Below are 27781 nucleotides of genomic sequence, written 5' to 3' on the forward strand. Positions count from 1 at the left end.
AATTACTCATGTTCTGGGGAAACCTCTGCACGAGTCGTTAATGTTCAGTCTGCCTTATTCTAAAAGGTGAAATCAAAAGCTCCAAATGGAACCCCACTGAATTCTGGCTCTTCTAACATGTCACTGCTGAGTCTTACTGAGCGCTGCTTAAGGGTGAAGTTAAATGCTTTACTGCGTATGGAGAGAAACAATTCTTCAGAAACGACCTTGCATTGTGTCAAATAAAGTAAATTCAAACTCAGTTCTTTGCTTTAAAGTTCTTGATATTCCTTATATCACTATGGTTCTGTATGACCTAGCTGAAACTCCTCTGATCTTTAGTAACGAGGGGCTATAAATGGTCTTGTAATGTGCAAAGCACACACAATAGGTTTCAGTTTGTCTCTGGGAGTAAAAGAACTAAGTGAGAACAAGGTAATTCCAAATAGGACGGAGGCATGGAATATTTTAGGGAAAAATAGTTTAGCATTTGGATTGTAGCTCCTTGACTATCTTGACCTGAGGGCACCCATGGATTTGACTGAAGCTAGCAAGTACATTAACTGCACTTCAGTTTCACAGAAGCCTCCAGGAGTTACTCTGGCATGTTGTTAATCCCACACTCTGTCTCTTCAATAAACCCCTCTGGTGTGGGGGAAGTTATCTTAACCCAAACCACTTTACTGACCTGCTTTACCCAGTACCCTGCAGCAGACAGCCAGCAGCAGCAGTTGGCTGTGCCCAGCAGCAGAAACTCCCTTGGCAGGTTCTCTCAAAGCCAACATGTTATGTAACAACACTGACTAAAATAAGTTATTTCCAACTACCAGGTTTTTTTGGTGAAGTTGGCAGCATGCTCGGTAAGAGGAAAAATATTGCCAATCAATCCCACCTCTGCCAGGAGTGTAAAAAAGGAAGTATATTTTTATGTTGCAAAATTGTTTCTTGTTGACTTACAATTTGGCATTGGGAGACAGCAGGAAGAGCAGGAGTCTATTCAGAGCTGAATCAGGAGAGCTCAGCAACTCTTCAGGGATTGCATTCTTGTGTGTTTAAAAGGGAAAATTATAGGACCTTGCTGACAGTAAGGCTATAACTCGGACTCCAGTGTTGTTTGTAGACTCTTTCCAGAATTCTGGCTATGATGATAGTTCGCACTACTTGGTGGAGTCTGCTCGGTCGGTCTGCTTTTCAATGTTGCTTTATGAATTAAAAATGCATGGATCTCATTCTTTTGTGATGTTCTGAATGCCAGCAGTTGCTTCTGTGGCCACTTACACTTCTTTTCACCAGAATGGGGAAGTTCTTCTAGCATCTTAGAAGATTTGGCCCTGTAGCTTGATGTCTACTGTAAGTCCCTTTTCCTCCCTCCATCCTGACTTCAATTTAACCATTGAAATCTATGATACTCCTGAGATTGCTCCCCTCTTTCTGCTCAACTCTTTCCTCCCTCCTCCCCAGTCCATATGTGAGAAGGATCCTAGGATCCTATTTGGGTAGTTTGGTGTTTAGGATTAAACTACTTAAAATGTTGTTGTGCCATTCATGTGTCTTAGGAGATGTGCTCCCCAGGAGATGAACACCTCAGCTTTTCCGTGGTGAGACAAGGGCAGTAAAGCAGCACTGATGCTGATACCCCATAGACCAGAGAACATGTAATCACCCATATAATAATCATATATTATTATATGATAATCCTTTTCTTAAATTCGATCTCTCCACTTGAAAATTTTAAATCAAATTTCTAAATGACCTTGTAAAGTTACCCTGGAGCTACTAGCTGCTAACATGGTAACATATCACCAGCAATGTTCTTTTTACAGATTTCTTATGCACCAGCATCTCTGATTCCAGCAATAATATTGGAAAGAAAAGGAAGGAGAAAAGCTTGCATTATTTGAAATCTGTTCTGCTGACCCCATTCTGTCAGCAACTGCAACTAAACCCTGTCAGCAGAAGTCTGCTGCTGCTACCTGTGTATCTCCTGCACTTTTATCTGCATGACATTCCAGAGACAGATGGTTTATAAAAGCCACTTTCTTTATTTTAGAGAACTCTACTAATCTGAACATAACAGACTCCTGCTTGCTGGCTTACTGCCTTCACTCTTTTGTCTCGCAGTAACTCACTTTCATCCTTTCCTTCATACCTGCTTTTCCACCTCTGCTTTTCCCCTTTCCCTTGTGAGATTTTTTAATTGGAATAAATGTGTTGATCACACCCTTTCTATCCAAATGCAGGAATGGAGAGCTAAAACTTAAAATCATTTTGCCTTGAGTTATTTAGGCAGTGCAAGTTACACGTTGGACTGTAGCATATAGGGAAGTGGCATGAGTTTTTGGTGACAGAATGCTTCTGTTTTCTTCTGAATGGTGACACCCTTTGAAGCATGGCCATATTTAAAGTGACAGATTTTTATAACCTCCTTATTCCCCTTTCTCTAGCATTAGCAGTCAACAAAAAGTTATTCAGACAAATATTTATTATTTATGTGCTCAAGCTACTTTTTTGTTTATTATTAAGCAAAACAAATTTAGTTCAGAACAGAACTGCTGGGGGCTTTCATGTTAAACATCTGTTCTCAGCCATATTTAGCCTAATACTATATAGCCTAATACTAATATTGCTGATTGAAACTAAGTTTAGAAACTGCTTTGCCACTGTTTTGTTGGTTTGGGGTTTTTTGCCACTATGAGCTGTATTTTGAATGATGTAATTGAAAATCAAGCTGCAATTCTTTTGAAAAATGGCCAATATATTTACTGATGCTGTAATTCCTTACACTGCTGTTACTATAATGTATCACCAATGTAAGAAAACCTATAATGAATTCATCTTCTTTAAAGAATTACCAAGTTTACACACTGGAGAAATACAGAACACAGAGAATAAGGTAGCTTCTAAAATGTAATAGATCTTAAAATTTTAGTCTGTTGGGCAAGGAAGGGCCCCAGCATTTTAGAAAGATCCAGAGTACACTAACCACATAAGCTGCCTGAATCCATGACTTTTCCATAGCAACATTAGCTTAAAAAAACCCATGATCACTTCTGTAGAAGCATGTCTAATGCAGTAGAGTTTTACTGCAAGCTTGCATTCCAGAAGTGGAAATCCAAATGTCAAGGAAGGGGATGGAGCCCTCAGCATTCTGTGGGCACCCAGAAAAAACTCTTTTCAGTGTTTCAAACTAGTTCTGCAGTACATCCACACCCAGTTTGTTGAAAACAGAATATAAGGCAGGGTTTGCCAAGCTTTGATACCCTGCATTGGGACAGGCTAAGTAAATGGATAGACTTGAATGAGATCTTAGAGAAAAGGGTAAAGAAATCTGTATTATGACTTTTTCTAGTTTTGGGTGGGTGCCAACATTAGGGAAGAATTGGTCCTTTTAAAATCGATCCTATTTAAAACATTACAATTTCTTTTTCTCCTGAGCAGCCACTGAACTAATCCATGTTTTAAATTTCTATTTCCCTCTTGCATAATGCCTAATGATTGTTTTGGTCGGAAAGTTTCATCACTGTGCTTGATTTTTGATGGCAAACTAAGGCTTCTGCTCTTTCATTTCTTAGCGATGTCAACACTGCAGGCTAAAGCAGCTCCAGTCAGTTCCAGGTATCTGAAGTTGCTGTACATGTTTGGAGTTTGTTACTCAGTTATGTCACTGTGTCTTCCATAATGTAGATACTGTAACTTTATCTGAGCACAAGGTGAACCTTTTGTACTCTAATGGCTTAGGGGAAAAGCCCTAGGATATGTTCAGTAGCTAAACTAAGAAAACCCTTCTTTTGAACTGGAAACATATTCTAATACCATGGCAAAGAAGAGTTAATATTTATATGGTGGGGGGAATGAAAGATGAGTGGTAACATGGTGATGTATAAAAGACCTTGCATCAGCAGATGTGATACACTGATTGTGTGCTTTTTGATAATATCTACTGGCAGTTTATTTAGGTAGAAAGAAGAAAATTTGCACTTTTTATCACTGATGTTTCTAGTAGCTCAATGCATAGCATTTTGAAAGAAAGGTTCATTTTATTAAGAGAACTAACAATTTGGAACACTGAGATGAGTATGCAAAACCCCAAATCCCATAATGCTGTCCTTTTACACAAAAGTGTTGCAGAAGAGAATCGTTACATGTGCTGTGTGCACTGACCTGAACAAATGAATTGTTTGCATTAAAGGGTTTTGTTTTCTTTTCTCATATTCCTTTTGTAAATGAAATACCTCTCTGATTTCTGTATCTCAAAGGTGCTGGAATTACAGGGGCAGAGAAAGCAAAGATAATTATCTTGAAGGTTTATTGTTGCCTAAGTTCATATACTGTAGAACTCCAAGAAAGACAGAGCATTAGCTTAACCAAACATCTATAAATCTCCTCTCAATGACTGACTTGGCTTAAACTTGTTTGAGGCTAATGCAGTATCATGAGGCTAATGCAGTATCAGCCACAGGGAGAGCAGCAGTGTTAAGAATCTGAGTTCTGTTGAGACTGCAGGCTACTGGATACTGGCGTCAAGCTTTGCTACTGCATACTGTCAAGTCTTTTCTTCATCTTTCCTTCATAGAAATGGCAGTGATGCTGAACTGATATTGAACTGATCCTAAGGATTTATTTCATGTCTGAAAAACCTTTCCCTCTGTCCTTCAGAGGTGTGAGTTCACACACAGTGATACCAACGGTTTGACTCATATTCAAGCTGAAGATTTTAGCAAGGTAGGAAAGCTTTGTTGTGATGCCCAGAACATCCCATATGGCTTACATTGCCTTTGCTGCATGGAATGAAATTGGTGATCCTGGTAGTTTTGCTACATGGATGCAAAAGTGGGCACTTCAGACAGGGATTATTTAAGCCTTGGATGTCTGACTCCTAAGAACAAAATACAGCATGCCCAGATACTAATGTTTATAAATTCTATGAAGCACGGGGTTTTTATTAACTGCCTCTAAAATGCAACTAAAAATTTTCTGATAGAAAATGAGAGGAGATGTCAATATATAGGAAGATTACTTGAGGCAAGACCTAAAACAATGGTTGGAGTGTTGCTGTTGGCACTTGCTATGAAATGTGGCAGGAAGTAAAACCAGAGAGATGTGGTAAAAGAATGAGAAAAGTAAAGAAGGGAAATAGTTAATCCAACAAAGTAGTTTATCCAAAATTAATAAATGGGTAACAATCTGGCATCCATAATGTTAAACATTACACAAATGTGAAGAAGATTTGCAAGTATTTCACAGTTCAGAAGCTGTCTAGTGTCAAAAGGAGATGGTGAATTTATATATATGCATATATACACACTTTTATATATATATGTATATAAGTAAAACTAAATTTTACCTTTCTACAAACTTATTATAAATGACCATAGTTATTTATCACAGAGCACAGTCAAACTTCTTACTTTATAGCTGTTCAGTCTACATGTACTGGAGCTAAGAGTAAGAATAACTTGACTAAATAAGAGTTTATACAATTTCTTTATAAAATAACCTTTATTTAACAATGGACTGTCTCAGTACAGTTGATAGGAGCAACGAATTTCAATACTTGGCTACTAATGGACCAAGTATCTGATGTGTTCAGGACTTGACTTCAGTTTCTTTTACCTGAGGTAGTGTATCCCAAACAGGTTTCCGAATGTGTTCAGGTATTTTCTCTATCTTAGTCTAAAAGAAAAGCAAGACAACCATTTATTGCACCAGCTAGCTAACATCTAACTACTTTGCTTTATTTATTCTGGTTTGAGACATTAATAAGATTTAAAATGCCACCTAGTGGCACTTCCAAGCAATACTGCCTCTTTACCATGTAATACTTTGGAAAATGTTCCTTTCATACAACACCCATTTTCTCAGCTGGCTTTCTAAAGACTTCAGCAGTTATTGGTACTTGCATCAGAACTCGTAAGAGTTAATAATGTAGGGTGGAAACTGACCTTTTTCACTTCCATGGCAACCCCTTCAGGTAAGTTTCGTTGCACATACTCCAAGTAAACTGCAGCAGTACTGCCTGTTAGGTATTTTAACTAAAACAGAAAGAATTTTTTTAATGAACTACTATTAATAATACTTCAAACAAAATACAAAAAAAAAAGTTTACCCTAGCTTCTTTAGCTCCTGCTATGGGACCAAACATCTTACAGGAAGGCAGCCTCCACAATATTGAAGAGAAGCTGTTGATCTGTACTCAACTCTCATGCAAATATGAAGTAGTTACTTCACTACACAGAACTGCACTTGCTGTCTGGGATCACATGCATTGATTATGATGGAAGTGGTGAATCTCAACACTGCAGGTATCAGATGAAATTAATTACAGGTTATGCAAGAATTACCAGCTTTTCTATACTCTTAAAGTTCAAGCCTGTTATAAATCCTGCAACTCCGGAGTTCCATTGAAATACTGATTTTTTAGTTTCTCCTGGTTCCACTGAATTACTGGAAGGCAAAAATAGTGCTTATGGTCTGTGGGCAGCCACTTCTGCTGCACTTATGTCAGGGGACTTAAAGGAAGTCCCATTTTGCTAAGCACTGTGCAAATATACAGTAAGACACCCAAGAGCCACAAAATGCTGGCAATAAACCTTTCTTCTAAGAAAGTCAACCACAGCTGCATTCTAAACCATACAGATGTCTGTGTCATCAGCCACAGAGCTGGTGGTTTGTCTATGCTTCCTTTCTTGTATTTCCTACATGCAGTTTTAGTTTGCCACATGATGCTGCATAGGGTAAAAGTATGTCTGTTCAAAAACATCAAACCAATTCACAGAGAACAGAACCCTTAGTGACTGGCAATGCCAACGATTTAGCCATATCTTCTTCACTTCCTGAGAAAACTCTCATCCCAGTGATTTTTGGAAACCAGGAGCATAACACACATAAAGGTAACCCTCAATTCTACCTTATTTTCTTTAGACATTTTTTCAGCTGTAAAGATAATGGTAAAAATAAACTTTTTGGTCCAAAAATTATGTAGGCTGTGCGTTCAGAATAACTTGTGTTACATTTTATGTAAGTAGGTCAGCTGTTTTCCAGTATTCCCCTGCATTCTCCTCCTCAAACCGTTTTCACTCGTGCATTAGCATCTAGTAATATCTTTGAATTGTGCACCTAGAACAAGTTTTTTCCTTCTTTCTTACCTCTAAACACGTGTAATGTGTTCTCATTTCATACTGAACTCTGTGCTTCTTGTAAATGTGTACAGATTTGAGAAGTGTCAATCGTTCTATCGTCTTTGGGGGCTTATCTCTGAGCAAGGAAGAAAAAGAAAATCTCATGTTATATAAACGATGATGATAATACAAGTTTATATCAAAGATTATGCTGAAATCTCTATTCTTACTTGACATTTAGAAGATCTGCAAGGAAATATGAAACACTAGTACAGCCTGTTATTAACTCACAAGGGCATGGTTAGCACTCAGGTATTAACCAGCATAAGGTCAGGGAAGCTACAACACTGACAGCTGTACTCAAAGTACTGTACTCAAAGTACTGTCAATATCCTTCATGTAGACAAAAAGCACTTGCACTACGGCAGTGCTGAGTGCAGAACTTCTGCTGCTTTCTCATCACTGTCCTGCCATCAAAGAAGTGTTACATCTATAATCTGAGAAAAAAAAAAAAACCTCTCAGATTACAGCCATTTCTTAAAAAAAAGGAAACAAACTAAAACCTTCTAAGCACAGGACCTGGATTACAGCAGATGACATAAGAAGCATCTGACTCCATATCACTCTACAGATCAGTTACTTACACTTTTTCAACAGAGATGCCAAGTTCTTTAGCTGCAAGCACTGCGAAATATTCATAGCTGTCCAACACAGCTTTATCATGCCCTTTAACTAAAATGGACAATCTCTTGTACAGTGTTTCTGGCTCATCTGAAAGAGATACCTGCATTTTTGAAGAAAGGACAAGAGTTAACACACCATGTTCTCCTTAATTAATGCATGCACTGTGTATTTCCTTGCCTCCATCCCCCATTTGTAAAAGAAGAAAAATATTCCACAACCTATTTAGCTGCTTATTTTAGTATATCTAACAGTCTGACTGAAATGCATTGACTGACAGGTCTCACTCTGCCAGGGAAGGCAAAGTGTGAAGAGATAGCTAACTTCTGAACATTTAGGTAAAATTTCTTCATCCAAAAAAAGGAATGCCAGATAAATATAAAAAGGACAACATCAGGAATAGCAAGAACAAAACTCATTGTTAAAGCAAGTCTGGAGCAGCAATATTTGTATTTTATATAGCAGTGTGCAAATATCCAAAACACTTAAGAGTTTGCTTGGGTATAGAAATTATATAGAACATCATGGACAGCAACCAGAATGCTCACTTTACTAAGTCAGTTCTAAGACTACCTTCAACACAGTTGGCTTCCCCAGGTGTATTGTCCTTTATGTTTGTACAAGTGCAAGTTTATGACTTTCAGTTAGAGCTTCAATTTCTGATGGTCTGGGCTCGCTGATCATCTGGAAGAGCCTTAATGAGTGCAGAAGTGCTGATTTTCCCAGAGGTTTACTCCGAGGCAGTTTGGCACACTAAATCCAGCATGTACCAGACACAGCAGGAAGGCTGGATCAGCACTGTGGATCTAATACTGCCTGTCAGATGTTTCTGAAGCCCTTGTCAAAAGGCTGTTAAGCTGCCGCAGGCGCTGAACTGAGTATGGCCAAAAAGTTGGGATTTCATAGAGTTACAACTGCATATAAAAGGGGAAAAGTTACCAAAAGGCAAATGTGAGCTACAGAAATCTTGTTGGAAAAAGACCCCAGATGATCTCAAATCTCAGTTCTTCTGGGTGTCCTCTTTATTAATAAGACAATATGCAAAATACTGTGCTACAGAACACTCACCAAAGGATTAGTCTTGGGTTCCTGTGTATCAACATGGGATCCAGCCAGCCGTGCTCCCATCAAGTTGGAGCTGCTAGAAATATGGGGAAAGCATGAAGTAAGTTGTTCAAGTTGGATTTTATTTTTTTAGGGACATGGGAGAAGCAGTGGAAGGAGGAGGGGCTGTTATACTCACGGAAGAAAATTCTGCTTTTGCATAATTCTGCTTGCATAACTGACAGGAAAAGCTGATCCCTGTATGAAACAGATAGATTATGTTGTGGGCTTTCTTCCCCCAAACCAGAAAGCAACCAGTTAATACAGGTTTGTTATAGATTATTTTTTTGCACACCAAAGCACAGCACGTTCCTAGGCACTGATACGACGAACTAGGAAGTTTGTTCTATTGGAAAACACAGGAAAAGAGGAGCATGGAAAAGTATTTCAGTATACAACAGCACCTAAAAAAAAGAAGCATGTCAAGGGCACAGTAACAGTATGCACTTACTACTGAGGCACCTGAAGAGCAATCACAAAACATATTTCTAACAGAAAAATGTATTTTGTGGCATCAGATGCCATTTCTGTATAAAATAATATTTTCTCTGTAGTTTTACTTTCATGGTACAATATATATTAGTTTTGTCAAGTGATAAGCCTAAGTAGGAATTATAAAAGCAACTGAAAACAGTATCCTATAAATGCAAAAAGTCAACCTGCGAATTTAACTGGAAATTTACTGGTTTTTTTCAGAAAAACAGTTCCTTGTGATTTTGAGCACTTGTTTTTCTGATGAGAACATTTAAATATAAATACTTCTTACAAGTAACTGAATCATGTTTCAAAGATAACAAGATTTTTTGTGTTAGAAAGAGAATACAGTTGTTAATCATGTAGCATTACTATCTTTCGTTCTAGAATAGTTGTTCCATTCTGAACGTTATGTGGCTTCTAGCTTCCTTCCACTAATTCTCAATTTGGCAAAGTTATAGACTACTTGACAGGGGAAAAACTGAACTCTCACTTGCTTAACAGAACCTCAGGGCTGCAGCAGAATGCTGAAGCCAAATTAGTTATTTCTCTTGCCCCTTGATGTTTGTTTTTTTTTGACACGTGCTGGAGTCATAGCTTTCAGAGAGAAGACAGATTCCCCACCCAAGAGTTATACAGGTGACTGTCTAATCAAAACATCAGGAAAGAGCCAGAGTTCACACTTTCCCAGGTAATCTTACCGCAGTTGCTCATGGTAACTGACTCTATGATGCTATTAGGTCCCTAACCTTTTCCAGGATGCATCATACATTCATTATACATCAGCAGTGAACAAACCTGTTGTCTGAAGTAATTCTACCTCAGTCACTAGTTATGTCACAAACGCTGCTTCCAATAAAGAAGACTGCAGGAAGAGGCAGGAGAGCTTTCTGTTTACAAAGCTCTGCGCACATTTTGACAAAATGATACACTGAATACCTCAGTGGCACAGATGGCATTCAGTGAGCAGGAAAGTGTATTTGAACAGCTTCATTCTCTGATTTAATGGTGTGCCCTTGCTAATGGCCATCACAGAAGGTGGAAAAGGTACTCAAAGACTGTAACATGACAGAATTCAACTTCCTGTGTGAACCAAGACTTTGTACAAAACATAATTACCCCCTCCTAGTGCAAAATAGCCTTAGTCTTGTTTGGCTGAGAGCCTCTGAAGTGTGAGGGGGAGAGAGATGCCTGAAAAGCAAGCCCAGAACACAGTGCACACACAGAAGAGAGTGTAGGGCTTCAGAAAATCCCATTTTCTCAGCTTGAGAGAAAGCAATCACTGTGTTTAACTCCAAACTAGCAAGTATCGGCAGTGCAAAAAGCTTTCCCATTATTTTACGTTATAACTTCAAAGCTTGTAAGACCAGAAACTAGCTTAGCACATGACCCTCCAAATCCAAGTCACCTATTCCTCACGATCCCTTCCACCCGGACTAACTGCGGGAAATCCACAGAACTGCGGGAAGAGTTCTGAGGAGCCACCAGGCGATGATGGCGTGCATGGAGCCCCAGCCCTCCCGCAGCCCGAGGGACAACATCTGCCATGTCCCGTTTCCCCACACCCCTCGGGAATGAAGCCGCCGAGGTGAAGGACAAGAAGGACGAGGAGGACAGAGCTCCCCGGCCCGCTCGCCGCCACACAGCGCACCTGACAGAGCCGCCGCCACAGCCACGCCGGCGCCATCTTGCTCCGCCCCGCACCGCCCGGAAGGAGAAGAGCGGCCGCTCTCCCTCCTCCTTCCCCGCTGGGCACGCTGAGGCGGCACGGCACTGCTCGGGGCTGCGGAGGCGAGTCGAGAGCTCGTGTGGCTCCCAACAATGGTTCCCAGCTCGGCTCCCTGGCCCGCTTCTCGGCTCCCCCGAGCGCTGCCTCAGGGCTCCCCTCAGCGCTTCCCGCCAGCCGCAGCCCCGCTCCCTCACGGGCGCTCCCCGGCAATCCTTAAAAAATACCAAACCAAAACCAATTACACCAACCCTAGCTTTGAACCTTCTCCCCGCTCTTAAAAATACTGAAAAAAGGTATGCAAGCCCGTTAGAGCAAAACCCATCCGGCTGTATTTTACCCAAATATAAAAATGACTGGAAATGCACATAAACCCCTTTCTTTTTATACATACAAATAGCGATTAATAATAAAACACAGCTTCTGACCGGTACCAAATCTTTAAAGGGGGTGGGGGAAATCAACAAGTACTAATTTATGCCACTAAATCATCCTTAAATACACACAAGCAGGTAGGCAGTAACCTGAAATTACGCTGTGTGCAATTAAAATGCTAACAACGGGAACCTGAAACCAGCATAGATCACAAGCTCTATCAAATGTATATTCTTTTTTATTTTGTTACTTCTTCTGCCACCTAAAATTACAGTCCGCTTTTTACACTAAAACGCCTAAAATATTTACATAACCATCTTCTAATAAAATAACAGTTAAATATTGAAAATAATATTTTTCTCATAAAATATGTTTTCTCTATGTACAGGTTTTATCAAAGAGGACTAGATCCAATATTGAATAGTTTTCCATCATCAACCATCAGCAAGAAAAAAGTTTTCTGAAACAAAACTATGTTCAACTCATGTACAAAATAGGCAGAACAGCACATTTAACATCAGCCAATGCAACACTTAATAATGACGAAGTCAATGTTTGAGGCCTAAATCATGTACTGCTTAGGAAATGTGCATTTCTTGTTTTTCCTTTATGAGTAACTTCTTTGGTTATCATTGTTCTGTTATATTCTTGGCTGCACAATAAAACAGCACCCAATTAATGTCACTAAACCAGGCATATATATGTGTATATATATATGTAGCTAATAACTGTAGCACAGATCCTATCCAATTGTTACTAAAAGAGTTCCACTGTAGATTCCTCAATACAGAGCTACTCTTCAGAATCAAGCCCAGAAGTTTCTACTGTATTTCACCCAGTTCTTTAAACAGAACTCTGATTTCAATCATTTTGCTTAAACAGTTTTTTCCCCACCATTAACAAAGGAACCTGAAAACGTGTCCTCTTTCCAGTGTAGACCCTTTCTCACAAAGATCCTTAAAAGTTCAAAATTTTACAAGTTTGGGAGGGGAAGAGTAGATTCTGATGGGCAGTTTCTAACACAGGCTCCTGAAAGCCAACAAGTTTTGCTGCTCACAAAAGCCTCCACTTCGCAAACCAAGACTTGCACTATCTGTGATTTTTTGTCAGTGGGTCTTGCTGGTGGCACACAGCTGAGCACCCAGTCTGCTGAACCCGGGTTGCATTTGGCCCCTGTAAAAGTAAAATGTCACAGCATGGACAAGAACTGCTGGGGAATGTGCTGAGTGGCAGGCTGGGAAAGAAAAGACTGCTGCTCACTGATCTCCTGAAATTCAAGGGTACAATAATTGAGAACATCACCTCTTTTGTGGCAGGAGTGAAAATTCCACCCAGTGGTCAGACCCAGCTGCAAAAACCTCTGGAAAAGCCCCCCAAACATAAAAACACCATGTACACAGGAACTTCAAAAAACTGGAAACTGAGAAGTTATTTCCACTCTCCTGAAGGGTTGTTCTTTAGTATCTGAACACTCGACCTTAAGTAGTAACTTCAAGTCATTTGGCTTCACATATTTGGCTTTGACAGAGAAGGCACCTCTCTCTGTCAGTGGGTCCCACTGGTTTTGAACTTGTGTGGTGCGATACTCCTACAAAAGTGCTGTGATTTACCCTCATTTTGCATAGTTAAACAAGGAAGAAAGACAGTAGAAAATAAGAACCACCATCCCTCAGTTTCTGCTGAAGATATTAGGAATATGGCAAAAAGAACCTGATAAAACCCAACCCATTAAAAAAACCCCAAACAAACCTGAAGTGTGGAAGATCTGAAACAAGTCTTATAAAAGATTTTATAAAGTTAACAATACTCCTCTACTGTGCAAAATTCACAAGAAAATCAGTGCTGCTGCCTGTGAAAGCTCTGAAATCAGCATTCATATTCTATAATTAAAGGTCCACTCAACCTAACTCCATTTCTTCCTTATCTATTTTATTCTGCAAGGTACAATTCTTCTGATATCCTATTTAAGCTGAGAACCAAATCTAAATTTATATAAACTGTGTCAGGTGTCCGGCATGTAGACCTGAACTGAAGGGAGGAGAAACGATCATTAAACAGCCACATCAACTCACCTTTGCAGTATGTTTCTAATAAACAAAAAACAGCTGAATTTGAATTAATGGAAGAGGACTGAAAATGGCACAAAAATAGCACATTATCCCTAGAAGTAATAAGTAACATGTGCTGAAGGCATATCAGTCTCTTTTCCAATGCCAAGAATGCTTCCCTGTGTTTGCCTGGTGAGAGATCAAGCATTGCTCAAGCACACATTCCCCTAAAACCACCGCGATGGTTATTCCACAGTGTGATTTATTGTCATGGGACAATATTTCCAGTGCAATCTGATTACCAAGGCAGTGTTCCTGATTCAGTGTTCCCATCAGACAATGAGAACCACAGTATAATCACTTTCCTTCTTCAATCCTTGAATTTAGGTCATTTTAAAATCAGCAGATCAAAACCTTGCAAAAATGGAAGGTCTAAAACGTCCTGTGCAACCAAGACAGAACTGAAAATGTACTGCAATATTACTAACTCTTTCACAGTTAAACCAGACTTTTTTTTCCTTCATCTCCCTTAAAATGACAGCCCAAAGACAAAGAATGTAATCATATCTTTAAGAGAGATGACATTTAGTCTCTAGAAGATGCTGGAAATGATCCAATATAGGCAAAAAAAAAAAATGTTTCATCAGAAGTGTGTGAAGTTTATTCTTGTAATTGGGGTAAAATGAAACTTGGAAGAGTTAAAGATTCCACCAGGACCATCTGGAAGGAACTGATAGCAGAACCATGAACTTCTGTAATTAGTGGCCTTGGAAGTAATCAGCAAAAAGAGCTCAGATAAAAACACCTTATAAGAATATTTGTACCAATTATTTATTTCTTTCCCCAAAACACAAATTAATTAAAAAAAAAGGGAAAAAAGCAGATTTTTTTTCTAGACCTGGATAAAAGAATTATAATTTTCAACAGGTAGTTTACAATCAGTGGAAATAAACAAGCAGTCCACGTTTCCTGATTGATCCATTCAGGGTGTGCTCAGTAGCTGTCTATGAAACAACTTTATTTACAACTCAGCATCATCCTGCAGTAGATCTGGATCTTCATCATCCAGTAAGAGGTCAGCATCCATGACTTCATTCTCTTCCATGACATCACCCAGATCCGGAACAACATCATCATCAATGTCACCAACATTTTCAACATGTTTAACCAGACTCATGTGATCCAGGGGGATTAAACCATGCCCAGCTGGCCCAGTAGTTCTTGCAATAGTGGCTGCCATTTCTGCTGCCACAGCAGCTTTCTGAGCCTTCTGCCTTTGCTGTTCTTCTTGTTGTCTGTGAGTCTTCATGTGAGCATTGCGGCTTTTGATTTTGAAAAAGACCCTAAATTTTAAAGGAAAAAAAAAATCAGATGAAAATGCACTTTTGATGAAATGAGCCAAAAAAGACTCAACAACTTATCAGTACATTTGCTTCCTTGTCCTGAAATAGAAGTCAGTGAAGTCTGCAATGCCATGGTGCGAATTTCAGGGACATATTACCAGATTTATACATCCTGATGGTATCAAAATGGCCTACTCTGACTCTGCCAGAGGTAGTTTGTCGCTCCCACACCTTCTCCCTTATCTATGCACATCCTAATTCTCCCTGTGTTGGTTTCACAACCAACTTGCACAACAGGGAAAAAGTGAAGGAATACCATGTTAGGGTGACCAAACTCAAGCACAGAAACACCCAAACACAGAATAGGTTGCCCACTGTCACATCCAAGTCTGTGATGAAGCAGGAAGCTGGAATGTCAGATGTAGAAATTCTAGCAGATAAGTAAAAATAGGAGTAAATACTGCAGGGGCATCATATCCAAAATGTCATGCAAACCCATCTGCAAAAGTTTTGGTAAGAGGGCATATCATCTAGGGGGAAAACTGCTTCTGAGACCATCAGAGCAAAATAAAAGGTTTGTTCACAACTCTACTGACCTGGAATCTAAAGAAGCAAATGCGATGCAGTACTGCAGACAGTCACACTTACTTGCCACACTCCTTGCAAGGGAAAATTGTCGTTGGGTCGGTCTCGCCGCTTGTTGTGCTGTGGGCAGGTGAGCTCTTGATGGAGCAGTATCCGCTCTGCGTACCAGATTTCTGCTTGGTGCCGGGAATGATGCAGCGTGTCTTCGTCACCTGGTTCGTACCTCCGTGAATGCGAGCGTGGCCGTTCAGCGCCTGTCGGGAGCTGAACACCTGCCAAGGGAGCAGGGTGGAGGGAAGGGGAAAAAAAAAATCACACACACAAAAAAATAAACCTCAAGAAGTCACAAGAAAACACTGAACAGGAACTGCAGAAAATAGGATGCTGAATGCATATCACAACAGAACAAATGTACGGTCTAAAATGCACCATCTACTCTGCCAAATGGTGCTTGTTTTCAGCAATATCCCGCTGCAGTTAAAGGTAATTATAATAAAAAAAAGTAGTGAGCTATCCTGTTATTAAAGTTGTGTAACCTAATTGGAGCTGTTGCCATATAATATTTCTAATCAATACATCATCTCAGAATTCAGTTTTCTGTACAGATCAAACTGCTTATATTTTGTGGGGTAGGAATTAAAAGCAGTCAAAATACTTGTAATATTTTTGTAATACAGAAATATTCAGGAGGTATCACTGGCCAAGAGCAATCTAAATCCACAGTTTCAAAAATCACAATTCACTGGTTTACAAACACAACCACCACCACCACCCTTTCTCCCTTAAATATACCAAACACACATACAGCACCACAGTTTGGCATTTCACAGATGAAGGAGGACGAAGAAAGTGGGAGACCCTGAAGGGCAGGCAGATCTATAGGTCCAACAAGAGGGATAGCTGGTGGATCAGGTGACTTCTGCATTTCCCTTTCCTCCTTTCTGTCTTCTTCGATCTCCTCATCTTCTTCTAAGACTTCCTCTTCTCCGCTTGTCTAAAATAGAGAATGAATTTAAGAAATACTACAAATATGGTCAAAGACAGCACTGGATATTAGGTCATAACAACATGCTGTTCCAGAATGGTGTAAGTCAAATGTGCTTTCCAGTATCAGTATTTCTTCCCATCCTGAATAAAATTCTCGTCTTGCTGGAACTACCACCCCTTATTGGATAAAGTGTAGCACATGAAGCTTCTCTGCAGTGCTCAAAACAGCCTCCATCTGTATTATGGAGCTGTGGCTCCAAAGATCTACAGATGCCAGGAGCTGTTCTCTTGCCATTAGAAAGGCCATGTATGCTATACTTGTAGTCAAGTTACTTTAACAAAGCCCCAAAACAACCGACCCGAAAAACCCCAACCCACAAACCAACACATCTCAAGTGGTATTTGTACTAGAATGTTAAGCAGCCTTTAGGAGCACACACTGGCACAGGCATAATTTACAGAGGTTTACCTGGGCTACAGTCAGATAATGTACTTTTATTTTGTTGCAGTCCAGCTACACAAATTTTGGTGTAGCTGAGGTCACACAGTATTTGTATAGAACATACTTTAGAGCTATGGAATAATTTCTGTTGGAAGATACCTATGCCACCTAAAAAGAGGACAAACAAAAATTATCAAGTGTTGAACTTTCTCATCTTCTTTTAGACTTACCAAGCATTCATCTCTTTTCTTCTCTAAACGTGTTCTGTGTTTCCGTCCCAAACGCAAGATTTTCTTCCAGGTATAGTAGTATTCCACACATTGTGCAACTGTCTTAGACTTAACCTGTAGTTAAGGAATTACAGAAATAGTGCAATCTTAATTTTTTGCTTTAATTCAACACCATTTTAATATATTCCAAGAGGCAGGCTTTATTACTCAAGCATTCAAATGGAGAAAAAGAAAGGCAGTTTGACTATAACAGGAATACTCTTGTAGAATAATTATTTTTAATTTTTTTTCCAGTAAAATTTGTGTTGACTTTTTCAGCTTCAGTAGATTTCTCTGGGATTCTCTAGACTCCAGGCACATAATGACTCAGAATGTCCTTTTGTAGCTCAAGTATGCAGTACCACTGAGAAACCCTGGAAAGAAGACTTCATTCGCATAAACCCACATATTTTTCGACACTTGAGCTAACAAGTAGGGTATTGTGCGCTGAGATTTATAACCTTGTCTTTTCTGCTTTGTGGCAGAACATGAAAAGTAAGCCCAAACATGTTCTCTCTTTATTAACAGGTTTCAAACCCTTTCTGGTGCTATGTTCAATGCCAGTGACTCAGGTACCTTGTAACAGACTGCCAGAAAACAAGATGATAATGGAAAACTATACCTTTCCCCCACTTAAAATGCCATGATTTGGATTCCAGGTGTGAAAACTCACATGTAATAACAAGAGGAACAGCTTTTATTTATTTATAACTGTTTTTTACTGGTACCTAATGCACAGGTACCCAATGAATATACTGCTCCTGTTGGTGCTCTTGTAACCATTGCTACCTCTCTGCCTGCAGTGAGCTGGTCTGGTACTGGAGTAAAAATGAAAAGAAACAGAATAGAGAAAAAGAAAAAAAAAACCAACATCTGACAGGACAGAAATAACCTTACCATTTTCTGTACAAATATGAAGTCTTTGCTGTAGGTGGATAATGCCTCTTTGAACAGCCTCCTTTCTTGATGCGTCCATTTGTCAGAGCCTTAAAAAGAAAGTTTATTTATTATGAATGATAAAAACTCACCACCTTCATGTTGATGCCATATCTGAAACGAGAACCAGGAAGTCTCAAGCACATGCAAGTCACTGCTGCTACCCAAATACAAGTATGGCTGTATTGACTCAGACCTCAAGTCTATCTAACCACTACTTGGTCTCCTGCAGTGGTGACAGGCAGTTGCCGAGGAAACAGTAAGATCAGGGCAAGCAAATACAATGCGTCTCCCTAATTTTTCCTAACCTCTGACCAGGTTGGGCACAGGGGATTTCCTGAGTCTGTTGCAATTTGCTTATTTAGTAACTGCCCTTGTAAGTGCTGAGCCACTCTTCCTTTCAACCAATTAAACTTCTTGGACCCAAAACATCCTTTGCCAAGGAGTTTCACAGATCAGTGGACCCTCTGCATGAAGAGCCAGCTCCCTTTCTTTGTTTCCTGGCTCCCAGCAGCTTCACTGGATGACCCTTCATTCTTCAAGTGGAGGAGAAAGTGAACCCAACCTTGACCATCACCATGCTATTCAGAATTGTGTGCCCTTTCTATCACTCCCAAACCTTTGATGGTTACTGCTGTGCCCCTTTGGACCTCTTCCAGTACTAAAACATTTCTATAGAGACAATAGGGCAGAAAGGCACAGAGAAGTCCACACATAATCCATAGACTTAAACAGTGGTATCACCATGTTTTTGATCCTCTTAATGCTTGACTATTTTTTAGCTGTTGTAAAATACAGCTGATACTTTCTTAGAACTAGCATTATAATTCCAAACGCTCATTCTAACTGAGAAGTACCACCACAGAGCTTATAATTTCCTATGTAAGGCTTGTATTTTTTATTCCCATATATGCTGTTTTACACTTGATGACACAGAAGTTCATATATCCTTTTGTTCTCCAGACAGTAACTTCTGTAAGGTCCTTTTGCAGTTCTTCACTTGCATGGTTTGGGATAAGACATTTAAATCCTCTGTGACAGAGGTCACAAGTAGGTAGAGATTGTAGCAATGCACAAAGTATTTTTTTATCATTTAATGGAAGCTGTATATAAAACTTCTAAATGTTGGTATTCTGTGTTTTGCTCCAATGGCCTAGCTGTCCATGAAAATGTGAAATCAACATTTAAATTGAATTGAATTTCTGCTTTCTCATTAGTCGAACAGAAGGAAGACAGGATTGCTCTACTGCATCAAAGCAGTGCTGTTTGTTAGGAGTGGGCAGCATTACATACATTAAAGGAAGGATATGCAAGAAGTCATAAAGTAGATGCCTTTGAAATGACTTACAATATGAGAAGATTCTACTTCAGTCTGAGAATTTCTGAAACATCTAAAACTTTTATGAAAAGAAATCCCTAGTATTCCTGTCACTGTTACTACTCTGCATAGAAATGCTTGCCTCTGCACTGATTTCAATTAACTTGGTCTTGGCACCACACATGGTATTGAACTCTACAGGTTACTTTTGTCTGTTAAAAAAATGTCAATGTTATTAACTGCAAATGTTTTGCTTTTCAGCTTCAGCTCCCAGGCTTTCAAGCTCAGAGCAGGTATCACTCCTTTATATGCTGAAAACTACAAAATTAACTTTTCTGCAGCCTGTTTCCTGTAGGCTCTTCCAATACTGGATATAAGCACGCATTAGTTATTTCCACAGAGATTTACACTTAAAGCTCTCTTAAGCATCAGAGAAAGGCACTGGCTTCAAGCCACAAGTTTTACTTATTCTGTTATCACCCCAAGATCTTTCTGCTGACACACTGCCTTTCCATCTTTCCCACCCTGAACGAGCATCATTCCCTTCTTATACCACTTGTCAGTCATTTACATTTACCCTCCCTTTGTGCAGGGGTAAATGCACTCCTTCTGTCCAGGGGGCTACACTGTTATACCAAAACATAACTTTAAAAAGCATGACACCAGGTGAGATTATATTTTTTCTAGTCATTCTGCTCTCCTGCCTCTACCCCACCCTCCTAAAAAAACAACACAATAAAAATAATAACACAGAATCACTTCCATGAACTAATTTTGTTGTACACCTATGGAGAATTTGGGCCTTACAGACTTCCCCCAATAGCTGTGGTATTAGCAGAGACCCTTATAAGATTATGCGGGTTAATTGGAAGTAACCTAATTAATAGAATAAATCCTGTGTAGGAAAAGAAACAGAAGAAAAGCTGTTTTTAACTCTGGTTGCTGGGAAACCACTTTTGCTCTTGTTAGCTTGAGGGAGATACAGAGAACGTGCATAGAGAGAGATCTGCAATGCAGCAAAAAAGAATTTGGGGCTTTAGAATACAGATCAAATTATAAAGCTGATCTTTATGTTTAGACATTTATTGTACATTTTGTTTTACCTGCCACAGTGGTTTTGCACTGATTAACTGACGTTAAATATCTTCTACTCATTTGTGTGCTTTGGGCCCAACTTGTGGGTTTCAAGGGGGCTCCATGTACACCCAGGGAGACCCCCAAGATGTAGCTCAAATCCACTGCCTACAACATATGGGGTTGTTGTCCCACATGCTGGGTCTGATCCACACCCTCTCACAGCACACACAAGAAGCTTCCAACCTGCCCAAAGTGCCCTATGTCAGAGACCATCTCTCCTGCAGCTCCCACTGCAGAACTTCAGACCTGAGAAATTCCACTGTTCAAAGGACAACAATTTAAGTGTTTGCAACAGTGCCCCTCTTGTATGAGATATGTGTTCCCTCTCTCTTCCCTAAAACACCATCCTGACAGATGGCAAAGTCTTAGGACAGAGATTAGGGTGTTCTTTCAAGGAGCCCTGGGTCAGCATGTCCAGCTCTCTTGGCACGTAACAGAAAATCCTCGAATTTTACAAGTGGTTTCCCTCACAAGCCAACAGGTTTCAAAGGTGAGCTGTTTGCTTGTACCCTCATTCAAAGGCAATGCTAAGGATGAGTTTTGATATCTGTTTGTGGTATTCTCATGATTAATTCTCAAAGTCAGTGGCATGCTCTGTTTCAGTGTATTCCACCTTTAAATGTGGCAGGCCTGAGAACTGTGATTGCTGAGTGTGAAGCAGAAAACATGAAGTTATCCCAAACTAATGCCACTTGAAGTCATATTAAAGCTATTTATACACTAGATTGTGAAAAATTCTCATATGCCTCGAGTGGCTGATTATCAATCAGAAATAAACTGTTATTCAAGAGCTCCTGCACAGTGCTAGAGCAATGCTGTCAATAAAAGTTGCAATCACATGTTGCATGCAAGAGCATTAGAAAGTAATGCTTTATCTTGTCATTTTATGGCACTTAAATTCAGACTGCTGGGATTTTATTTTATGTTGGGATAAGCACAATCAAACTTTCTTTCCTGCTTAAGAAACAGGGATTCACGGGTGTCCACAGGTCTCAGTACTAGTTACCAGGGATTAGCTTCATGTGAAAGATTAAACAGAACAGTCTCTCTTGGCTCCTCCCTGAATCCCAATGAACTCTTTCTGAAACTACTGTGAAGTTGCTTTAGTAAAGACTGTTCCTCCTCTGCCACACAGGCAGAAATTTCTTATCTGCTCTCCTAATTAGATTGTTCACTGATGATGAGGCTGTGTGATATCTCCTCATCTTCCTGCTCTAACACCCTTGAACTGTCTCACACCTATGATTTGGTGTCATCTCTTCACACCTATGATTTGGTGTCATCTCTTCACACATATGATTTGGTGTCATCTCTTCAGATAAGAGACCCTAGTCAAAGTTCCTGACTGATGGCCTCCTTCTCCATCATTACCATGTCCACCCTTTGGACTACAACAGCTACTGTCACAGGCACTAAGGCACCTCCCTCAGACAAAAGTGAAAACATGATGTTCACAGTTATTCACTTATTATCAGCTACCACCAAACACGTTTCTGTTCTTGTTCTCAGGCCAAGGGGTTAAGCAGTTGCTTTACAAAGATTTCTTGTTACTTGGAAGTCTTTGCAGTGGGCTGCTACAGCCAGGAAGTAGCCTGCTTCTATACTTACATTGCACTGCAACTGTAACTGGAAATGAGTACATGACCTTGGACACTGTGATTGACTGACCACCAGAAGACTCTTGGCTTGTTTCCCATTGAGCCTGAACTGGAGATGAAGTCTTAAATGTCTTATGTAAAACCCTATTTTGTGTCTAAGCAGCTGTTAGCCACTACAAAGCATTAGGCAATAGCACAGAGGGCTGCAGAGGAGAGACATTTGCCATCTCTGCTCAGGTGACACAACTGAAGTCCAGTAGCTTAACACCACATTTGTATTTCACTTCTGTTTCATCACCACAATGCAGTTCTTGCAGTGTTTATGAAATAAGTCATCAACCCAGGCTTTTTCAACTAGATCCACACAGAGAGGCTCCGTAAGCAGCACTAAGATCCTAGTGAGAGTTACAGCACTGCCTCTTTGGAAAGATGCTCATGATTATCATATTCATTTATTGTGCACCATCACCTCAGAGGAAGCAGGCATGATGGCAGATGCTTATGTACCAGAAAATTAAGACATTACTGATAGTAAATTATAAATTACAAATAGCAGCAGTTTTAAAAGGAGATGAAGTTGTTAAATTTCAGTTTAAAAGAGAAAAAGAATCACCCGAGGCAGTTTTAAATCCGTAGAACCCTACACAGCAGCATGGTTGCAAAGCTTCTGTACATTGTCAGTCATGTAAAAAACTGTTAAACTTGTAACAAACGGGTCTGGGAGTACCCTTGGCACTGTCCACATCATCTGTCAATTAAATGCTGCCATCCCTGCAGCAGACAGCAGAGAGTGCAATGTGTTCCCATGCTCCAGCCTGGGATGCCATGCTTGGACTCTGTCTAACAGATAGAGAGATCACAAGGAAACCTACCGGCATAGTGGTAATTTGCCAAAGGATGACACTTCAATCTCACTGGCTTTCTCAACAGCAGCTTTTCAAGAGCAACCTAAATGAAAAAGCAGGGAAAAACAGAATTAGGAAAAGCAATCGGCTGTGGCATAAAACTGCATTTAGAAGACTATTTGGTATGAGGACATGAATTAATTTTCTCTCTTTTCTCTTTTCTGTCATACAAAATCACATCAAATTACTCTGAGGCCCATTAACACTGTACCTCAAAGAAGAGCACCTAATGTGCACCTGTCCTGCCTTAATTAGCACAAATGTGGCTATTACCTAGCAACTTCAAGCTCTTTCCCTCCCTACTGCTTACCACAAACAAATTCATTTATAATGTTTGACTTGATAGTGTTAATTAATATTAATATTTAATGGTTGGTTTGACAGCATTAATATTTATAGCATAAAATATTTTAGAATATGTGTTTAGGTCAATATCTGTCAAGAATGACAGCAAGTATAGCTAATCATCCTTCAGATCAGGAAAACAGAGGATTTATGGATCCCTAAAATTTTTCCCCTGAAAATGCAGACTCTCTCTAAAGCAAATTCCACATCCTGACATTCTGAGACCTCTCAGATACAGCTAACAGAGCCTAAGGAAACTGGGACACAAGCTAAAACCCACTGTATTAGCCAATCCTGTGAGACTCATTCCAGCCCCATGTTTTGCTGCATTTGGTTTTATATTGGCTTTCCAGGAACTGGTGCAAGGGGCATTGCCTTTCCCTAACACTGGGCAAAATGGATGTTTTGCCTTAGTTAATAACATTCCCATCACTAAACTAATGCAAATATTTGAAATGCATTATTTATATAAGAACTGTGTGCAATTACCTCACAGTTCTGAACAAATAAGTAGATGTGATTGCTGCTCCAAAAAAAGGTTTTTTATAAGGGCTAGAGGAGGACTAAGCTCTCTGTGACCAAATATAAAGCCTGTGAAATATCAGGACTGGAGCAAGCACGGGGAGACATTCAAAGCCCCAAGGCTATAAACTAAGTAATCTTATCTATATGAAATATACAGTAAGCCTTCAGAGAGGCACTGCTTTGAAATTTAAATTTATTAGAGAATAAAGGGAAAAGTCATTCCCCAAAAATGTTACAGGATGTTTAAAGCATCATTGCAAATCAATCAGAAATCTTTTTTATATAACCATATCTAAATCCATTTAATAAAGCATGCTAATTTATCTGCTGAAGAGGATCATATCTCCCCTTTCAGCTTTTTATCTTACCATAATATCTCCTTTTGCTTCAAAGAGAGAGTGCAAAGCGTATTCTGAGTTAGTTCCTCCACCAGGTAACACACTGGAACAGCTCATATTTAAAAGGTCTTCCACTGTCAGAAACAAGTCAACATTTTACTGCTAATTCAGTAGCCTGTCAGTCAAACAGCCAGAGCCAAGGATCCTGTAATGCCCCTCAAAGACCACAAAGTTCAGGGCAGCAGATTCTTTCATACTTTTTCTCCTTAGCATCTCATCTCCTTGTTTTAGGATCACTGAGGAGAGGACATAATGGAGCACATCCTTGGGATGGGACAGGCTGCTACAGAACCAGAGATCTGCCTGTGAGGCAGTGACCTGCACACACCAGTGACATTCTGTGCCAAGAAGGCTCCAGACAGGGCAGAGAAACAGAATGAACCATGTCAGAAGCAGGAAAAACCTCTGCTCAGGACTGGCAGAATCCACCAAGCCTGCCACATTTCCTCTCAGCTACGATCACAGGACAGGCCCAGCATCCATTAGCTCTCAGCTCTAACTTCTCCCCTCACCAGGCAGTTCAATACCCAACTTCCCAGCAATGAGCTTTCCCCCTTGGCTTCCAGACTTCCCTTTAAATGTCACTGTATAATGCTGTTGCTTTGAACCTATACCAGGTAGTTCAAGTCTCTTGCTCTGCACTCTCAGTAATTAATATTCTCTTGAACATTGTGTTCAGTACAGACACGAGAAATCAATGCATATTTCTTCAACAGGCACAGGCTGACGTAGGAACTTCTAAAATGGCAAGTCATTATACCTCTTTGTTGGAAGACTTTGTTCTCCAGTTCTGGCCACGGTTTCCAAACCAAAGTAGCCTTGTGCACGTCTTTCTCCATTAGCAATCTGTCCTGCAGCTCAGGAATGTCAGCCTGGAACCTGGACCCAATATTGATTCGCCTGTAAAGAAGAATAAATAAATAAGTATTCAACTACACAATGGGCAGAAAAAACAAAAGTCAGATTAATGTTCACTTTATTTCCAACAAAACTTTTATTGCACTGAAGTGGCAGGAAATTGTGTCAGGTTGCTTTACGCAATGCTTTACTCCCAGTGGGATAAGTATTTTGAATAACTAGAGAGAACTGATCTCTTGGGAAAAAACAAAAATTTCAATATGCAATTTAAGCCATACTGAGACACCATACCTTAGGGACAACCCAAGCTAGTTTATATGCATGACTAGCAAAGAGGCTAGACATCAGAAACTGCAAATTTCTGTTTCACAGAGAATAGTATTCTTCAGCAGAGAGCAAAAAGAGCCATTACTGCTGAGCAACAATCCTGTTTGCACTTTGCCCTGGGGAACCTACCAGGTAACACCACTCCAACCTCCACTGTTAAGATACACATACATATAAAAGCAAGAGCCATGGATTAGTGTGTTTTCCTCACAGCACTCTTCCCAGCCATCACTAACTGTTGTTTCACTTTAAGTGGCTTCCACCAAGCCTCTACTAGCATTTTTGAGCCACGACACCTAAATCTTTCACAACCACTTTGCTCCAAATGTTCTCAGCCACCATCCATGGAAACCTTAAATGCATCCAGCGCAACATGATTTCAGGCAGTTGAACACTTCCTGCCTCAATCAAAACACTTCAGGCCCCACACTCTATGCTGCAGCTAGTCTATAAAAGCAGTGACAAAAAATACTGGTTTTCTTACGGTTCAACAGTCTGCTCTCCAGGCCCAGGCGTCACTGGAATGACACTTCCATCAATACTATCTGAAACAGAGATTGGAATTTCAGTATTGCTGTTTTGCTGCTGGTGGCCTTCCCGGGCTGCATCCACCTCCCTACTAACACCAACATTACCCCAGTCTATGATGCAAAACCGATGCTTTATCAATATTTAGACAAGAACAGTCTAATTTGTCATAGGTAACAAAAACGTCTGCACTTGCACAGGTTTCTACTGCCCCAATTCTGAGTGATTAGACACCTTTTCTTGTGAAGTACTGAACAATAAACACTTCAAGTGAACCCCACGTCCCAAACTAGGTCTTTTTGCTCCACTTTAGAAGGCCCAGCTGCAATGAGACGCAACACAAGAAGAGAGGACAGTGCTCTTTCCTTTGTACTGCTGCTCTGCAAACACAATACTTACTAGACCGACACAGGAGCACCCGTGGAGTGGGTGTCAGTGGAGTAAGTGGCAGCTGAGCATGTGAGGTGCTGTGAGAAGAAGTGATAACACTGCTGAAGAGCCCAGAGCCTTGCCGGACGGGGCTGAGCATCGGCGGCGGAGTGTAGGGGGGCAGCTCGTGTGTTCTGTCCAGCAGGTGGTCGCCCAGAACACGGGGAGAGCGCAGCTGGCTCTGGTACAGAATGGCACCGGAGTGGGACATGCTGAGGTTGAAGGAAGGAGGAGGTATGAAGAGTGGTTCGGGTCTGTGCCGATACTTCTTCTTGTCCTGCAACGGTTTGAAGTTTTCTTCCAATTTTACAGCACTTGGATGAGGTTTTTTGCTAGTTTCCTACATGAAAACACAGAATCTTAGCATTTAGGCATGGTTAAGTGTGGTTTGCACAGTCCTCTACAGCTTTGGGCAATGGCCACAGAAAAGCTGTTACCACCAGGCAGTTATTCAGGTACCACCATAATAACCCTGGCCAGCACAGAACCCTCAGGGGAGTCAGGAAAACCAGGACAAATTACCCTTCACCTCCATCAGCAAGCCCTCGGGGTCAAGGTAGGGCTGAGCCACAGAGACAGACATGCAGAGGCTGCTGCCAGCTTTTGAAAGTGCAGAAAACGGCTCTCCCAGACCATGAGTCTCCCACACCCTTCTTCATCACTACCCAGGCACTCTGGGCACTTCTGTTTGCACTAAACACACACACAGGCTGGTGGGACAAACTTCATTACCCAGTCACAGTTTATTAGAAACTTTATATGAGAGGTTTTCTAATGCATTTGTTTAGTGAGACCAGGAAGGACACATGAGCTCAGTGAAATTACTGCAGTACTCAGCAGCAGGAAAGGAAGAAAAATGTAATAAATTCAAATTCTTTGCCTCTTATCACTACATTCCCATCAGCTTGATTACAGTCCAGCTGCAACAAATCTTGAACTTAACTCTCTCCTCTTTCCTTGGAGAAAAAAGGGGTAGTAGATGGCCATTTGGGAAATTCACATGCTGTTAACATGCCCAGACTTCTAGAATTTGAATGTTAAAAATAATTTAATAACAAATTCCTAGAGTATACAGAAGCAGAAGGCACAGAATTTGTGGAAACCTGGAATCTGGATTTCTGGTGGGGGGGTGTGAGGATGAGGTAGGAAAGAAACATGTTCTCAGGTTGTGCTTTAAGAACACACAGAAGCTGGTACATGAACACAATGTTAAATGTACTGCTGTTAGGTAATTAGACTGTAGGTCATCTTTAGAATAAATTTGGGAAGCAGAACAAAATTTTTGACAGGGTTACTCCAGAATGTCTGCATCATCTGGTAAAGTCTACTACTACATAAAGCTAATT

At 40.3% G+C, this 27781-nt stretch overlaps 3 protein-coding genes across 14 annotated transcripts in view; 1 reads left to right on the forward strand and 2 right to left on the reverse strand.

Annotated features, from left to right (window-relative positions):
• Window positions 1–5113: 5113 nt before the first annotated feature.
• MRPS10 (mitochondrial ribosomal protein S10) lies at window positions 5114–11095 on the reverse strand. 4 transcript variants are annotated; one of them, XM_085054928.1, is made up of 7 exons: window positions 11008–11095; window positions 9022–9080; window positions 8847–8916; window positions 7742–7881; window positions 7125–7233; window positions 5922–6011; window positions 5114–5652 (listed from the first exon to the last, which is right to left on the reverse strand). In XM_085054928.1, exons 1-7 carry the CDS (start codon window positions 11041–11043, stop codon window positions 5566–5568), a joined length of 591 nt encoding a protein of 196 aa, XP_084911054.1. In that variant the 5' UTR covers window positions 11044–11095; the 3' UTR covers window positions 5114–5565. The 4 variants fall into 4 exon arrangements, with proteins under 4 accessions (XP_084911054.1, XP_084911053.1, XP_084911055.1 ...); XM_085054927.1 differs by having other exon boundaries at window positions 8847–8919; XM_085054929.1 differs by lacking the exon at window positions 11008–11095 and adding an exon at window positions 10476–10547 and having other exon boundaries at window positions 8847–8919.
• Window positions 10753–12342, forward strand: LOC146439273 (uncharacterized). Its single transcript, XM_085054931.1, has 2 exons — window positions 10753–11378; window positions 11846–12342. Exons 1-2 carry the CDS (start codon window positions 10903–10905, stop codon window positions 11919–11921), a joined length of 552 nt encoding a protein of 183 aa, XP_084911057.1. The 5' UTR covers window positions 10753–10902; the 3' UTR covers window positions 11922–12342.
• Window positions 12343–14311: 1969 nt separating this feature from the next.
• The window catches only part of TRERF1 (transcriptional regulating factor 1), a 97809-nt gene continuing 84339 nt past the window's right edge, over window positions 14312–27781 (reverse strand). For all 9 annotated transcript variants that reach the window (XM_085054918.1, XM_085054922.1, XM_085054919.1 and 6 more), the window contains 10 exons: window positions 26406–26775; window positions 25963–26023; window positions 25054–25193; window positions 24264–24367; window positions 22993–23068; window positions 18029–18117; window positions 17093–17206; window positions 16239–16427; window positions 15497–15705; window positions 14312–14848 (listed from right to left, as the gene is read on the reverse strand). In XM_085054918.1, coding sequence (XP_084911044.1) covers window positions 14527–14848; window positions 15497–15705; window positions 16239–16427; window positions 17093–17206; window positions 18029–18117; window positions 22993–23068; window positions 24264–24367; window positions 25054–25193; window positions 25963–26023; window positions 26406–26775 — 1674 coding nt within the window. In that variant the 3' untranslated portion in view covers window positions 14312–14526. The remainder of the gene's footprint in view (window positions 14849–15496; window positions 15706–16238; window positions 16428–17092; window positions 17207–18028; window positions 18118–22992; window positions 23069–24263; window positions 24368–25053; window positions 25194–25962; window positions 26024–26405; window positions 26776–27781) is intronic.

The sequence above is a fragment of the Lichenostomus cassidix genome, chromosome 3 (assembly GCF_008360975.1).
Source record: "Lichenostomus cassidix isolate B80296 chromosome 3, HeHo_3.0, whole genome shotgun sequence".
NCBI classification, from domain to species: domain Eukaryota; kingdom Metazoa; phylum Chordata; class Aves; order Passeriformes; family Meliphagidae; genus Lichenostomus; species Lichenostomus cassidix.